This window comes from Acomys minous, assembly GCF_964271855.1.
Source record: "Acomys minous genome assembly, chromosome: 10".
Classification (NCBI taxonomy): Eukaryota; Metazoa; Chordata; class Mammalia; order Rodentia; family Muridae; genus Acomys; species Acomys minous.
Genome location: NC_140491.1, coordinates 119,674,001 through 119,691,776, shown reverse-complemented (window position 1 = coordinate 119,691,776; position 17,776 = coordinate 119,674,001). Strand labels below are relative to the sequence as shown.

The following is a 17,776-nucleotide window of genomic DNA, read 5'->3' as shown; positions in this document are numbered from 1 at the left end:
GACCCAGTGGGAAAATTGTCCTCTAGACACAACAGGAAGAGTTGCAGGGATGAAAAGCAAGGTCACAGCCTTCGGAAAAGAGCAGGCCTCGCCAGGCTATCACCCAAACACTGAATAACAAGTTACAGTAATGCTAGGCACAAACGGACACTCATGTTGAGGCTGGAAGAAGTAATCTAGTAGGAGGAAAAGGGACCCAGTGCAGGCAAAAGAGTCAGAGACACCACTCTCACTCCCACTCTTAGGAGACCCACAAGGACACCAAGCTACACAATCATAATATATATGCAGAGGTTCCAGCTCAGACCCATACAGGCTCCCTGATTATTACTTCAGTCTTTGTCAATGCCTATGATCCCTGTTTATTCGATTCTGTGGCCCCTTGTTCTCCTGGTGTCCTCAACACCTCTGGCTCCAATAATTCCTGCTCTCCCTCTACTGCATGTATCCCAAGATATACCTAATGTTTGTCTGAGGGTCTCTGCATCTGTTACCATCAGCTGCCAGAAGAAGCCTCTCTGATGATTATTGGGATAGTCACAGATCTATGAGCATTGTAGAATATTATTATGAATCATTTTACTGAATTTTCTCAAGTCATATTTGGTTCTAGCCTCAGTGCCTGGGTTGACTAGCCGCTGGTTCCTGGCCAATCAAAAAGAATAAGTCATGGCCTTTCTCTCCTGACATGGGCTTCAAGTTGGACAAGTCTTTTGTTGGCCTCCCACCAGTTCTTAGGCACAATTACCCTAGCCCATGTAACAAGCAGTACAAATTCTGGGTTGACGATTGTGTAACTAGGTTGATGTCACAGCCCAACCACTGAAAGCCCTGCCTGGTTACTGAAGATGGCCTGTTCAGACTTCATATCTGCTATTCCTAGAAGTCTTTACTAGGATTGCCCTTGTGGATTTCAGGGAGTTTTCATTGTTCTAGGTTTCCATATCATCTACCAATTGCCCACAAATTCCAGTTGTCTATCCCAGTACTCTCTCCCTCCACTCATACCCACCTCTCCCCTTCTTTTCCCATCTTGACCTACACCTATCCCATCTGTAAATTCTACTGTACTTATTTCATCTTCACAGGAAGAACCATGCATCCCCAATGAGACTTATTTCTTAGCTACTGGATTAGAGCATGATTATCCATTATTTAACAGCTAATATCCACCTAAAAGTGAATACATACTATGGTTGTCTTCCTGGATCTATGTTATGTCACTCAGCAAGATTTTTTCCTCTAGTTTTATTAAATTTGTCTGCAAATTTCATGATGTCAACTTTTTTTATTAGCTGAGTAATACTTCATTGTGTAAATGTACCATTTTCTTTATTCTTTCTTTAGCGGAAGGACATCTAGTTGGATTGTAGTTTCTGGCTATTATGAATAAAGGCACTATGAGCACAGATGAGCAAATGTCTCTATGGGAGGGTAAAGCATACTTTGGGTATATGCTCAGAAAAGTTTCTCTGGGTCCTGAGGTAGATCGACTGTATAAGTTGGGTTCGCATTGGCAATGGAGTAGAGTTGCCCTTGCTTCATATCCTCACCAGTATGCACTGTTACTTGTGTTTTTAATTTTAGCCAGTCTGACAGGTGGACGATGGAGTCTCAAAGTAGTTTTGATTGTTTTGATTTGCATTTCTTTGATGACTAAGAATGTTAAACGTGTCTTTAAGTGTTTGTCAACCATTTGATATTTCTCTGCTGAGGATCCTCTGTTTCTATCTGTATACCTTTTTCTAACTTGGATTATTTGGTTCGTTGATATCTACTTTATTGAGTTCTTTATATATTTTGGATATTAGCCATTTTTCACATGTGGAGTAGGTGAAAAAACTTCCCAATTGTTTAAGTTGCTAGGCAGATCATCAACCTGTCATATTGATGCTGTCCTTTACCTTACATAAGCTTTTTAATTTCATGAGTTTCCACTTATTAATTATTGATCTTAGTGCCTGAGCTATGGGTATTGTGTTCAGGAAGTTTTTCCTCTTCTAGTGAGTTCACAGCTATTGCCCACTTTATCTTCTATCAGGTTCAATGTATCTGGTTTTATGTTGAGGTCTTTGATCTACTTAGATTTGAGTTTGGTGAAGGGTGATAAACATTGATCTTTTTGCATTATTCTATGTGTAGACATCCAGTTAGGCCAGCACCAATTGTTGAAGATGCTTTCTTTTTACAGTGTGTGTATTTAGAGCTTCTTTATAAAAAGAATCAAGTGTCCATAGCTGTGTGGACTTGGTGTTCAATTTGATTCCATTGATCAATCTGTCCTTTTTTATGCCAATACCACATGATTTTATTACCATGGCCCTGTAGCACAACTTGAAATGAGAGGTGCTGATGCCTCCAGATGTTCTTTTATTGTATAGGCCTGGTTTAACCATTCTAGTTTTTTTGTTTTTCTGTATGAAGTTCAACGTCTGTAATAATTGTGTTGGAATTTTGATGGGGATTGCATTGAATTTGTAGAACTCTTTTGATAAGGTAGACATTCTTACTATATTAATCCTAATGATCCATGAGCATGGAGGATCTTTCCATCTTCTGATATCTTCTTCAAAGACTTGAAGTTATTTTCATACAAATCTTTCACTTTCTTTGTTAGTTACCCCAAGATATTTTATATTATTTTTAACTATTTTGAAGGGTGTTGGTTTCTTTCTTAGCCCATTTATCATTTATATATAGGGGGGCTACTGATTTTTAATGGGTTTATTTTGAATCCAGCTTTTTCACTGAGGGGTTTATCAGCTGTAGGAGTTTGCTGGTAGAGTTTTTGGGGTCACTAATATATACTATCATATCATCTGCAACATGTAAGCACACACATGATTTCTACAGATCTAGGAAGCCGTTCTTTACACTTTGAGAACTCCTAATACTGCCAGTCATCTTCAAGCACTACAACATTATTATTACAGTCATTCACTTGTCCTTGCCAAGAGCAAATCAGTGCTCTTTGCCTCTGAGGACCTATTCTTTATCTATACATTCAGCTGTCCTCTTCTTAGGCCCTAGGACTTTCCCCATCTTATTTTTTTATGTTACATCTATTATTCTGCATACTCATCTGATACAAAAATTATCATGAGGGTAAGAAAGTGTAGATTAGAAAAATAAGACTTTATTTTCCTTCATTTTAAAAGTTGATGAGTAATGAAAATAAAGGAAAGCAGACCACATTACAAACCATATCTAGCATAATGTCAAAGAAAGACATTTCCTTCTATTTTGAAGTCAGAAAGTAAGATGAGATCTCATTCCATAGCGTTTACTCTCCCAGGTGAAGTATATCATTTTATTTTCCATTTTCAGAATGATTTCCCCTCTTTTCATATATGTGTGTGTGTGTGTGTGTGTGTGTGTGTGTAAGTGTGTATTAGAAATACCTTCATGTTCAGTTGATTCTATACAGGCAAATTGAAGAAAGAATCTGATAATTTACTTTATTTGTCATCCCATACAAGTTTTAGAAAAGCATGTTACTTTAACATAAGAACAATTTAACTTAGTACAAGAACTTACTTGCAATGTTTCCAATCAACTATTTTGTACTTTTATTAGCCAATATTTTAGTCAACAGAACTCTCATATTATACTTTACTTCTAAGATACATTCATTGTTGTTTTTCTTCTCAGAAACCATGATATCTTCATGCATGAGGAAATAGTGCTTTCCAAAATAATAGAAATATAGCTAAATTTTATATTTTTAAAAACTTCTTACTTATCACTTTGTCCAAGGCTTCCTTGACATCCTTGTTCCGCAGACTGTAGATCATGGGGTTCAACATCGGGATCACTGTGGTGTAGAACACAGCCACCATCTTTCCTTGCTCCACTGACTCCTCCGTGGGTCGCCTAAGATACATGAAAATGAGAGTGCCATAAAATATTATAACCGCTGTGAGGTGAGAGCCACAGGTGGAAAATGCCTTGCGCCTCCCTTCTGCTGAGCGCATCCTGAGAATGGCAATGACAATGAATAGGTAGGAGATGATGACAACAGTCAAGGAATATGTGAAGTTAATGCCTGCAAGTATGATCATGGTATATTCTTTGACAAAAGTCCCCGCACAGGCCATCTTGATCAGGGGTGGATCTGCACAGTAGAAGTGGTTGATCTCTGTCTTCCCACAGAAGTACAAGCCATAAGTCCATAATGTGGCAGCCAGACTGGTCAGGAACCCATATGTGTAGGGGAAAGAAATCAGTCGGATGCAGACAGCCCTTGACATTTTGCTCCCATAGAGCAGAGGCTTCCCAATCGCCATGTACCGGTCAAAGGCCATCACAGCAAGAATGAAGATTTCCACATGCACCAGGGCGATGAAGAAGAAGCACTGCACCAAGCAGCCAGCATAGGAAATTGTTTTTGTCTTTGACAGCAAGTTCTCCAGCATTTTAGGAGTGACGTTGGAAGAAAACCACACGTCAACAAATGACAAATGGCTCAGGAAGAAGTACATTGGGCTGCTCAGCTGTGGGCTGATCTTAATTAGTATCATCATGCCGATGTTGCCCACCATTGTTATGATGTAGACCACAAGGAAAATCACAAAAAAGAGAACTTGTAATTCTTTTCTACTGGTTAAGCCCAAAAGAATGAATTCAGTCACATCAGTGAAATTAAGCATCTTCTCACTTCTGCTAATATGAATTATCAATCTCTGTGGGTTTAAGATGAAACAAATTAGTTAACTGTTCTATCATACAAAAGTACTTTGCAAACTTGGAATATATTCCTTTCTGTTTTTATTATCCATTTTATTAGAATTTATTTACATTACATATCGATTGTAATCCCCTTGCTCTTATCTTCCTGTTAGCACCCTCCCTCCTCTTTCCACCCTACTGTCCTCCCCTAGACCTCCGACAGGTGGAGTCCTCCTTGTCCACTGGAAGATCACCGCGTATCAGGTCTTATTTGAATAGCATGTACCCCTTCCTTTGTGTACCCTCGGAGCCTTTCTGCCAAGAAGAAGTGTTCAAACTGTAGGTACTGGAGTTCCAGTTAGAGCCAGTCCCTCATTCTTCCCTCCATTTCTCTATGTGGAGAACAAGCTATCCATCTTCTACATCTGAACTGGGGTCTAGGTTCTCTGCTTGAAATGTCCTTGGTTGGTGCATCAGTTTGTGCAGGTCCCCCTGAGTCCAGAGCTGCGAGTTGTATGAAAGAGATGGGGGACGGAAGGACAGGGAGGCAGGGAGAGGTTTGTCAGCAGCTCCACGGGGAGACTATCAAGGCTGACAGATCTGGAATATATTCTTAAACATGTAAAATCAATGAAAAATAAAAAACAATTGATATTATTCTGAGAATCCAAGAAAACTAATCTCTTGGGTGTTTTGAAAATTTATTAATGTAGAATATAACACCTACACCTTTTAAAAATATATTTTATTAACTCATTCATTTTATATCTCAATAGTTATCCCATCCCTTGTATCCTCCCATTCCTCCCTTCCTCCCACTTTCACCTACTCCCCTCCCCTATGACTGTTCCTGAGGGGGACCTCCTCCCCCTGTATATGATCATAGGGTATCGAGTCTCTTCTTGGTAGACGTATACTTTTAAACAGAGATTTTGAAATATATTTCTCTTGGAAACTCTTAGTGTCTCCTGTGATAGTAACTGGTATTATGAAGATAGTTTTGTAACTATTCCTCAATCAAAAACTTCGAACTTGCATGTCTTCGTGATTCATAGAGTTACATAGCCCATCTGATAAGATTACACTATGAAGAATTAGGTGAGAATTAATTCTACAGTGGCTCTTCTTCCTGTGTCACCCAAAATTTGATGCAATTTACTAAAGTGCCACATATGTAAGCATGGAGACCTATGTCTCACCCAAGAACCAAGGCAAAAAGTTGGGCACATTGGAAAGTGCATTAAAGAGATGGATACAAGAAGAATGCTGATGCTCTATGTTCAGGCAATACGGCTAGATCAGTGTGAACTTCAATTCCTAACATAAAACACTGCCACGGTAGGATGGTACCCAATGGGTCCTCTCCTCCTCTGAGGGGAAGAGGAAAGGGGAAGGGGGAGTAGGATATGTGAGGGTTAGACTGAGAAGAGAAAGGGAGGGGTGCTATCCGACAGCAAAGTGAATAAATACACAGGGAGAAAAAGAACATTGTGCTGAAAGAAAAAAAGGCAGATAGTACCTGAGGAAGAACTACAGCAATGGTTTTCTTTGTCCAGAACAGTTTCTGTACAGCGTACAATTCAAGTCTATATAATGAAAAGTTAAAATGCGTTTTCACATACTCATAGTTGAAAAGGAATTATAAGCATATCAGATCATGAATGCTATCAGACACTAAAGACATATGTTGATGTGTGCAGTTAGCTGTGTTCCTCTACAAATATCATTACAATTTGCAGCAGTTAGACTCTTATTAGGAATGTTTCAGCTGGTTATACGGTACCAAGTCTCATGTAAAACACATGAAAACGTATAGATGATGACATTGCTTAGTACTTCCTGTAAGCTAATTTTAAAAAATACTCTGAGTGATGCATCCCCATTTGGTGGATAATAAGTTAGGGAGATCTTGGCTTGGTCGGATAAAAAATCCCCAAAATATAAATGTTGAATTCATGGTGTTTTGGCTGATTGTTTCATGGTTCTTCTTGCTGTATGTAGTGTATTTAATGTGTGTTTCATAATATAAATGTATATGTCAAAAAAAGAACTGTGATGAATTCAGTTTTAACATGGCTCTGAAAATTGATTGCCGATGTTTTGTTAAATGGATGTATAATTAATCTGCTTTCAATAGAAAAAAAAGTACAATGGCTACCAGGAAACAGCAATGCAAATATCTGCAGGGCATTTAGAAGATTACTTGTAATCTAAATTCTAAAATGTGTATATGAGCCTTCTCCTAGCCTTACATTCTATTCTAAGTTAAATATCCGATGAGAGTATTTTTTTCTGAATCATGTACAAGTCAGTAGTTAATATCCCAGGTAAATAATCTGTTTCTATTGTTGCAACATAGTTGAATCTAGGATCCAACACTTACTTGTGAAGTTGAGCATGTTTGAAGCTTCCTTTGTTCCAGATTTCTCTGATGTTCAATATGGGATAATCATATTCACAGTCTATCCTCTGTTTTATTTTATACAATATGACAACATTAATGATAGTGTGCATTTTATTATACATATACAAACATAAAACTAAGTGATTGTTTAAAAATAGTGAGCAGGCAGGAAACATTTGTTATTTGCTGAATGTATTATTTCAAGAACATATAGTAACCATATGTAATTCATACAAAAACCCTGACCTTCTCTTGTCTCTATGTCTTACATACACATATACACTGGAGATGAGATCATTAAAGTCTTATTATAAAGAAAACAGTTAGATAAAAGTGTTTGGTACAAGCTTCACTGGATAGACTTATTGTTAAGCAAACCTGAAAATGAAGAGAAATGACACCATCAACAACACAGAGATTTTAAAAAAAATGGTGAACTGCACAGGAAAATGCAAAATACTTTGGACCATACCTCAAACCTGAGAGAACTTGGACATTTTCAGGAGAATCCTCCCTTAAATGTTTGTGGTGGGTTAGAAGGAACAATTAGATTTCCCTCAGGACTGACCCAGGGGAAGTGTATCTCTAGAGCAAAAGCTAACTCATTATTTTTTCATAACAATTACATAAGCTTATCCTGCCCCCAATCTTATGCTATTTCTATAGTTTTTGCATTATTTTATGTGATTATGACTGGAGATGAGACTTAGTTTTATGAATAATAAGTGGCTATTTGGAGCTCAGTGATAATGGTTGCAAGGGCCAAGATCAAGGAGCTGCTTGTAGGTCTATGGCCGTGGATGAGGAAGTCTATCCAGGGAGAGCTCAACATTATTTTACCAAGAATCATCTTCTGTACTTTTTAGATTATATTTTTATCATAATATAATGACATAATTTTCTTCCTTCCCTCTCACTCCTTAACTTGTATCATGTAACCCTTGATGCTGTCCCTCAAATCCATGGTCTCTTTTTAACTGTTGTAACATAAACAGATACAAACATATGCACATATATAAGTACATACACACATAAACATAGACGAATATATACATTCCAAACATATAAATGTAACCTGCTCTGTCCATGTAATATTTTATGCATGTACATAATCTTTCTGCTGATCACTTAATGTTGGAGAGGCAACTGGGGATGTTCCTCCCTGGCCAAGACCTTTTGTGCTTGCACTGAAGGACGGTTTTTTTTGACTATATGAAACTGAACAGGCTGGAGAGGGAATATGTTTAATACTTTGTATAAATTGCTAAACAGCCAAATTAAGATGTTCAGTAACACAGACTGTATAAATTAGTCACACTTTTTTGGCTATATAAATATCATCTTTTCTTTTTTTTTTTTCACAACTTCGTATTGATCCTTGTAAGTTATACACAATGCATTCTAACTTCACACGTCACCTCAACCCCGTGTATCTGCCCTCTGCCCCTGTGACCTCCCCTTGTATAAAGCAAAGAAACATCCAAGTATAGAAAACGCTCAGCATATTTTTCTTTCAAATGCTTCAACATCATCATACAATACAAAGTGATAGTGGTACAAATCTTGGTACCAGGACTGTGCTTCCTGACTCATTTGAAAATACACCAGATATTGGTGGAGGGGAGGCTCCTCTGTCTGATGAGAGGTGGGGAAAGGGATGAGGGTGGGACCTGGAGGAGAGAAGGGAAGGGACTGCAATAGGGTTGTAAAGTGAGTAAATGAATACATTTTCTAAAAATCAGGCAAAATGTCCCTACACGCACACACACACACACACACACACACACAAGAAAATGTGATTTTGTACAAGGCACTGGCCCACTGAAGTTGTTTCTCCTCCATAAAACAGTGGTACTAATAACATTGTTAGGTTGAAGTTGAATTAACAGACTAAATTAAACTAAATTTGTATGTTAAACATCACATTATTAAAACTAAAATTATTTTTATTGTATATATAAGAGGGTGTAAAACAAATAGTATTTTCCAACTGTGCTAGAAAATGTCTTTAATCATACAGGATAACTATTGATAAATATTCCAATAAATAAATCCTATGACACAGACTGCAAGTTCTTACAAAGCTCATAATTGCAGTATGATTGATGAATATAATAACGAATATGTCTCAGATGATGCTAACCCATTTCTCAGAGCTTTCATGTTAAAGTTTGATTTTATTTCTCACTGGTAAGAGAGTGGTTCATATAAGACCTTCAAGAGGTAATTTAGTCATGAGGGCTGGGTATGATGAATGGGTTAATAGCCATATTTCTAGTTCTAGAAAATACCAACCTTGGGTTTCTGGTTGCTTTGAAGAAAACCTAGGATGAGGTAACCCGACTCCTTATATAGAAGACAGAGACCATAAACTATAGAAATAATAAGAAAAATTAATGATCTATTGTTAGGAAATTCTGAACCTGGAAATCTTGTGATGTAGATGGACAACATTCTCTCCCCACATCATAAATGATAGGAATGATTTGGAGAGATAGAAAGATAACAGGAAAGGAGAAGGGAAAAGACAGACATAGAGAGACTCTAAGGCAAGATGGATATCGAAGTCTTCTTTAAATTTCCATTCAAAAAGACTTAAACGTTTCTGTTGTGTTTCTATATAACCGTGGCTGGTATCTTGTATGACGTACTGATTTATTTGTTCCCATTCTGCCATCTACTGTAAACTCAGGTACTGTAGTTGTCTCTTTAGAATATGAAACATGTTACATCACAGCTTTTCAGGGATCTCTCCAGGGACTCTCCCCATCTAAAAGCCTCCAGCTTTACTAAAGCATCCAGTCATTTTTATCACCAATATTTTCCTTCTTCAAAAAATAACTTGGTTCTGACTGTCGTCTCAAAACTACCTTTGATGTTGTTGACTATTTTGTGTAGAGCTTAGATTGAGGCTCTTCGGATACCTACATGGATAATTCTGTAACCATCTGAAATATGTTTCCTAAGCTTATCTTTTATTTTACTTGCTTGCGTGAATATCTATCTATCAAAAACAAGTGTTTATTCAAACTTGCAAGCCCTCTAATGCTGAGCCACATCCTCCCATATCCATATCTTTAAAAACAGTTCATAAAAGTAAGACATGGTGGACACACAGAACACAGTACACTAACAGAAGTTACGTGACTATATGAGAAAAAATCCATAATGCTGAAAAATACAACAAAGAAATATTGACAAATGGATTTCATCTATTGTAGCAGTTTATAACTAGTGATTATTAAATAAATGCTAGCAACTATTTTATAGAAACAAACTATGATTTTTTCTTCATAAAATATACAAAATTAAAGTCTGAAAAAATTTGGGTATTGCAAAGTTCAGGGAGCCAATGAGCTTTTGTGTGGAGGGTTACAGCTTGGGAGTAGGTTAAGATAACAGAATACTCTCTGGACCTCTTATAGATTGGCATGATAGTGACGTTAGGATGGCACAATTTATTTTTTGCTCAAGTAAATGTTAGTGGTCTTTTGGTAAGAGACTGTAACAGAGTTACAATGATTGTCCTTTTCACCACGGGGTTCACAGCATCTCCTGCAGACTTAAGGAACAGCAGATTGTGGATCAACAAAAATAGATAAAATTTGGGGTAAATCCTTAGGAAAATTTGGCTGGATTTCTACTAATACACAATCCTTTATCTACCTGGCCTTCAACAAGTATAAGATAAGCTACTTTAAAAGAACCCGACAGTTATATGCTAACAGGGTTAGAATGCTAAATCAGAGCTTTTCATAACACCAATGAGACAATAAAATTAAGGAATATTTATTCAAATTATATAATCTTTGAAAATTTATATACACACATGGAGAAAACTAATAAACTTTAGACAGAACATGTGGCTGATAGAATATGTAGTGGGCTTACTAACATGATTAATGCTCACTAAGCTCCATTCCATGCAAAGTACATGAATGCTGATCAGATCACTGATGTGACTAGAAGACACAGACTAGACCCAATCGATGGGGAGTATATGATGATCAGTATTGTACACTGATAAAAAAAAAAAGTCTTCTTTCAGAGAATTTGAAGATCAATGACTCTTTGAGCCTCATTAGGACAATCACTTCATTTCAGACGAGAGCTGCCTCACTCAGAGCAGTATGGCAATAGACTGACCATTTTGTTTCACACAATATGGTTGTTGAACAGAAAATGATACTAATAAATATAATTCAGATAATCCAATGTCCAAGTAGTGTGTTGTGATATTAAATGCATTAGTATTCAAACATATTTAAATTAGTAAAGCCATGTAATTGTCTCTATTACAAAAGTTGATTAAATTTTATAATCTAAAGTCAGAATATAAGTAAAAACAATGTTAGGCCGTAGAGATAAATGCTTTCGGAGCTACAAACTTCATTACAGTGGGATAAAGGATAAGATGACATATGAAATTAGCACATGACATGAGAAACAACTATAATAAAGGCATTGCAATGTGATACCTTGCTTCCTAAAATGAAATTTATTTATTGCATTAGTATACATTTTAAGATTTAAAAATCCTCTACTATAGAGTTAATTAAAGCTGCTAACAATTTATAATATGGTCAAAATTCCAGAATCTGGGATTTCTGTTTCCAAAGATAACAATGACTCGTAGTGAGCGTGCATTTAAACATTAAAAATTAACCTGGAACATTTAAACAGACCATTATTTATTTGTAAAAATCAGACCAAACTACATAGTTCTTTTAACAACAGACATCTGAAATTCCAGTGGGGAAAAAGATTTCTGAACTGTGAATTCACCTATTAAATTTGAAATTGAATGGAAGCCAAAATGTGCGTGTGTGTGTGTGTGTGTGTGTGTGTGTGTGTGTGTGATGTTGTTGTTGTTGTTGTTTTTCATGATGCAGACCGTTTTGTGGCATGCTTTCTTAACCTCTGTACTGTTTTTTCTCTTTTTAATTAGAAACGTGTTTTATAATAGTATATGTATATGATCCAGCTACATCGTATAAGTGCCTGGAACCTTCAAAGAATAGCACCTATTATTTTAAAAATTAAGAAGTAAATTTTTATATTTAACAAGAATACAAATAAATTCAAAGTCATCCAAGAGTATTTTCCTATGAACAGTAAGTCCTTGTAGATTTTAAGTCTCTATTTTGCTAAAAATGCTCTAGTGACAGCCTTGGTCATGGCTTCTTTGACATCCTTGTTCCTAAGACTGTAAATCATGGGGTTCAACATAGGAATGACTGTAGTGTAAAACACAGCTACCATTTTCCCCTGCTCCACTGATTCCTCAGTTGGGCTTCTGAGATACATGAAGAAGAGGGTTCCATAAAATATGGTGACGGCTGTCAAGTGGGAGCCACATGTGGAAAAGGCTTTCTTCCTTCCTTCGGCCGAACGCATCTTTATGATGGCAATGAGGATGAAGATGTAGGAAACTATTATGACCAGTAAGGAATAAGAGAAGTTGAGGCCAGCTAACGTGCGCATGGTGTATTCTTTAATGAAGGTGCCTGCGCAGGCCATCTTGATGAGGGCTGGGTCTGCACAGTAGAAGTGGTTAATCTCAATGTTCCCACAGAAGTACAAACCGTGAGTCCACAATGTCGAGATCAAACTGATAAAGAAGCCGTAGATGTAAGGGAAGGATATCAGCCGCGCGCACACAGCCCTCGACATTCTGCTGCCGTAGAGCAGAGGATTGCCGATCGCCATGTACCTGTCGAAGGCCATGACGGCCAGGATGAAGACTTCCACGTGCACAAAGGCGATGAAGAAGAAACACTGCACTATGCACCCAGGGTAGGAGATGGTTTTCACCGCAGACACTAGATTTTCCAACATTTTGGGGGTGACATTAGAAGAGAACCACACGTCAGCAAAGGACAGGTGACCGAGGAAAAAATACATAGGACTGCTGAGTTGAGGGCTGATCCTGATTAGTATGATCATCCCAATGTTGCCAATCAGAGTGACAATATAGACCATCAGGAAAACTACAAAGAAGAGGAGCTGCAGCTCAGGACGACTGGTCAACCCTAGAAGGATAAACTCTGTTACATCAGTGAAATTGGGCATTTTCTCAAATATCATCCAGAGACAGAAGCATTGTATCTTAAAAAACAAACAAACAAAAAGAATATTAGTAAGTCTTCAGGTGGGATGCAGACATTGTATTGATATAACTGTTTCCTAGCTTATTTTCTTTCATGTAGAGCTAATGGTCTTATTTATGTGTCTTCTCTTGCACATGTCAATTTATATTATTTTGTGCAATACATGTATGCATACACATACACACACATACATTATAGTTTTTACACTGGAAAATCATAAAATAGCATAACCACACAGCTTAGTTTTACTTGTTAGAAACAAATATTTAACATTTCAAGTTTACATTGCAAGTGTGTGTGTGTGTGTGTGTGTTTGTGTGTGTGTGTGTGTGTGTGTGTGTGTATGCATGCTTTATCACTATGAAGTATACATAGTTTTGTCATACCGTGGAAATGCATCAAACGATATTGCAAAACTCGCTATAAAACTATATAAACCTCTATTAGGTCTTTAAACGGTAACTTTATTTTTAAATACCCTAAAACATTTTTAACATTTTTCAGTTATGTTTCTTTATAAACTAATCTGATTAGAATCACCCCAAGTATTATTTTCTCTTTGAAATATGAGATTAAGGGGTTTTTCTTCTAAAGTCTATTTCTCTTTCTTAAAATAATGTTCCTTTGGAGGACTGAATAAGACACAATGAGAGAGAGTAAGAATGTTTGAAACAGAGGAGGCGCTGAGCATTGTTACAGTGCTGAGTCACAGACCATCATCTCTCCCTGTGTGTACCAGTAATCATTTCCTCCACATCGTCCTCCTAGTCACTGTGCACTGAGTTCTCTATCTGCAGGGCCACTACACTGCTGCCAAACCATCAATTAACGTGATGCTGATCACTAACTTTAATTTATGTATATGCCATTAATATTTCCTAACAATCCAAAGTAAATTGCATTGGGTTCAAAGTCATACTAACTTATTATTTCACTATTTACTTGTTCTTTGCTTATTTTTTCCAGAAAACTAATTGGTTCTCCTTCCACACACCAATAACAATTTTAATAGTGCATTTATTATGTAGAGACATCCCTTAACTATTTAGTTAGAATCTGTCTTCCTCTCTTTTTTCCCTTGTTTTTTTTTCACCCCATGTTTTGTGTTCCAGTAATTCCTCCTAATTCTAATGTGAATGATGGAATTTATGTAATGGGAAGCTGATGGAAATTATAAAACTAAGAAATTATTTTCTTCTCAGGTTTCAAATGATTGAAGTCAAGATAGATGAGCATTATAGCAAGCTATAAAGGAGTAAGGAATGGTTCTAAAAACTGTGAACTCATAGAGGAGAGAAATCAAGACAACACTCTTAATACATCTTTTACTTCATCAGGAGATATACAATGATTATTTTGACCTCTTCCAAGTAATTAAACCGTTCCTACATTTGCAGGCAATAAATTTGTTATCTTGTCTGCCTGTTCAATGCAGGAATGTTGAAAGCCTTTTAATAATTTTTTGTAGGCTATCACTGATTTATTTACTACTAAACTTCTAACATTAACAGGAACATTTTTATTTGTGCCTTTCTATTTAAAGCAGATAAATTCACAAAATAGAAGAAAAGAAAATGTCTGTGTGTGTTGTGCTTTCTCAATGTAGTTTTCTTTGTGTTTAAAAAAAAAATTTTTTTTGCCTGTTTGCTAAAGAGAGAGAAAAGGACATAGAATTAGATGAGTGAAGAAGTAGAGGAGGATCTCAGAGCAGTTAGTGGAGGGCAGACCATGATCAGAGTATATTAATGAAAACTATTTTCAAATAATTTTTGTGAAAGAAAAAATTGATATTAGGCTTCAAGCCCTAACTACTGAGTGTATCAGTAAGTAAAGATAAATTAAATATCTTTGGTTCCGAGGAATTCTAAAAATTTAGTAGCTCTTAGTGACTAATTTGAAATGGAAACAAGAGATGGAATTCCCGCTGTCTTGATGGATCTGTCCACATCTTCATCACCACTGGGCTTGTAGTAAGGTATATGACCTACGGACAGGTACCAACCAGTTTGAGAACTTCCGCGTTTCAGAATAAATGATTTGTATTCTGGCAAGCACCATGGTTCTTAACAACTAAGATGTCACTGTTCAAGATGTTGAATAATGATTTAATATGCCAGTTCTTATAGAAACCTGCAGAATTCTATCCCTAGCAAAGGAGAGATTTACATAAAATGGCAAACACAATTGATTGGGTGTCTCAGACTGTCTCTGTGCTAAACTCCAAATAATTAAGATGAAGAGAAACCCAGGTTTTATTGTTGTTTAAAGTATCCATTGGCTTATTTATAAAAATGATATTTTAACATAATATGAACAAAATGTCATTCAACTTTGAGTATATGTTGACGATATTCCACAAATGTCACTAGTGAATAAAAGTTCACTTCTGACTCTGTATACTTGTGACAGAGAGACATATTGGAAGATAAACTAACACTAAGGCAAGGTTTTTAAAAACCGCAATTCTTTGTCTCACCAAGTTGCATAACCTCCTTTCTTGGCCCTTAGGGAAACTTATCCTCATTCATCTCTAGGTTAAAATCAGCATCCTGGTCTTTTGGCATCTAGGAAGACTCCCAGTTGAAAATCTTGAGGGCTTTTAAAACCATGTTGAACATTAGCTGAGAGCCTTGTGGGTTTTTGGCAGTTCTCAGCAAATATCTTCATTATTTTGAATCCTTTACACATAGTGTTGCTGAGTTGGAAAGAACACTAGAGGCCACTTAACCAAAAAAGTCGTTACCCGCATCCTAATTTTACTGATGAGGTGTAAGAAGAGCATGGAAGCTACCTATGATGGCTAGTTTATGTCAGTTGACACAAGCTGAAGTCATCTGAGAGAAAGGAACCTCAATTAAAACAATGCCTCGATGTAATCATCCTACTGTAAGCAAACCTGTAAAGCATTTTCTCAGCAAGCCACTATTCATGGGGGAGTTCCCATCCCATTGTAGATGGGGGCCCTCCTGGCCTCGTAGCCTTGGGTTCTATAAGAAACCAGACTGAGCAAGCCATTGGAAGTGGGCCAATAAGAAACACCTGTGCGTGGTCTTTGCCTCAGCTCCTTCCTCTCGGCTCATGCCTGCCTTGACTTCCTTCAGTGATCAAATGTTGCATAAAATTATAAGCTAAACTAAACCTTCCCCCTCCCCAATAACAAAATCTTCCAGTGTAAATCATACTTCTTGATCACCACTTGGTGACAGTCTGACTATTTCACATGGTTTTCTTCAGTGTACTTCTGTCACAAACAAATTATCATCCTTAGATTGGCACACCAGACCTAAAGAGCCCGCCCTCCTCAGCAGACTCCCGTTATATCTGTGAAGCTTGTCCAGTCCTCTCAGGTAAACTTGTTCATCTTTTGGTAACCTGGTGCATGGACGCAGTGCATTTATATCACATCCAATTCCTGTCCTGCTGCAGCTCTTCACTGAACACCACGTTCTTCATGGATGCTCCTAAGCAAAACAGTCTCTTGCGCCTCAGAATTTTGAGGGCAGTCCCAAAGACTGGCAGTTTGGACTGGTTTTGCTTGAAAAGTAAACAAAACAACCAACAGGGGGAAAAAGGTGCAGATAATCAGAATAGCTCCACGATAAACCTACCTGCACACAAAGTATGAACATTGCTTCTGTGAGCATCAGTGAGTAACTCGGACCCATTTTATGAAGCGAACTTTACACACTGTATACCTTACTGGGAAGTACAGAGGGACCCAGAAGATGCAATTAAAAATTTCCATATTACATCACCTATCTGCAAATCAGAAAATTAACCTCAGGAGATGAACAACTCTCGGTAGAATTACAACTTTAAAGCAGATGGTATGCTAATAGATTCTTTCTTCTTCCTGTCTTAAAGTGTTTTTTGTTAATGGTGATGTGTGCATTGTGTTCCTGATAAAGGCCTTAATTTCCCGTACGGTGATACTACAACTGAACACACATATGATGGCATGTATATTTTAATAAGCCCTATTTCATAATAGGCAAATTTAGTAATTAATTATTAAAGAAGGTGCCTATTTCTCTTTGTTTCTAATAGATTGTTTAAATTAGATAATGGGACTGAAGCCGTACTTCAGTTGGCAAAAGGCTCCCTTGCATTCATAAGGACATATGACTAGTCCTAAAAGCCACATTGCTTAAAAATTGTGGTGGCAAGAGATTGTATGGCAGAGTTATGAGAGGAAGATACAGATGGATCCCTAGACCCACTAGCTCACTGGGTCAGATTCAGGCCAGTGGAGGAGCTTATCTCAGAAAAAATGATGGACAGCACCTGAAAAATAATACCCAAAGCTGACCTTTAACTTCCACATGCACACGTGCACATGCTTGTTGTGCATAACAGTGCTCACACACATATATGTGCATTAAATCACTCACACATACACATGAAATGAAAAGTAAAGTAGGATACATTTTATACACACACAAAATTTGTGAGCTTGAAGTAAGCATGTTTTGTTTTGGATGACAGTTTTTTTCTCCAAGCCCCTGCTTAATTCACAAACAGATATTAACAGTAACAGTATAAAATGTAATTTTTCATCAACTAATAATGTATGCCATGCACATGTATTAGAAGA

General features: G+C 37.1%; 2 protein-coding genes across 2 annotated transcripts; both read right to left on the bottom strand.

Annotated features, from left to right (window-relative positions):
- Positions 1 to 3,716: 3,716 nt before the first annotated feature.
- On the bottom strand, positions 3,717 to 4,649 carry LOC311607349 (olfactory receptor 5M3; the record flags this gene model as incomplete). Its single annotated transcript, XM_084799001.1, has 1 exon — positions 3,717 to 4,649. One exon carries the CDS (start codon positions 4,647 to 4,649, stop codon positions 3,717 to 3,719), a length of 933 nt encoding a protein of 310 aa, XP_084655127.1.
- Positions 4,650 to 12,211: 7,562 nt separating this feature from the next.
- Positions 12,212 to 13,144, bottom strand: LOC311606850 (olfactory receptor 5M3-like; the record flags this gene model as incomplete). Its single annotated transcript, XM_084798258.1, has 1 exon — positions 12,212 to 13,144. The coding sequence occupies one exon, from the start codon at positions 13,142 to 13,144 to the stop codon at positions 12,212 to 12,214; it is 933 nt and encodes a 310-aa protein (XP_084654384.1).
- Positions 13,145 to 17,776: the final 4,632 nt, after the last annotated feature.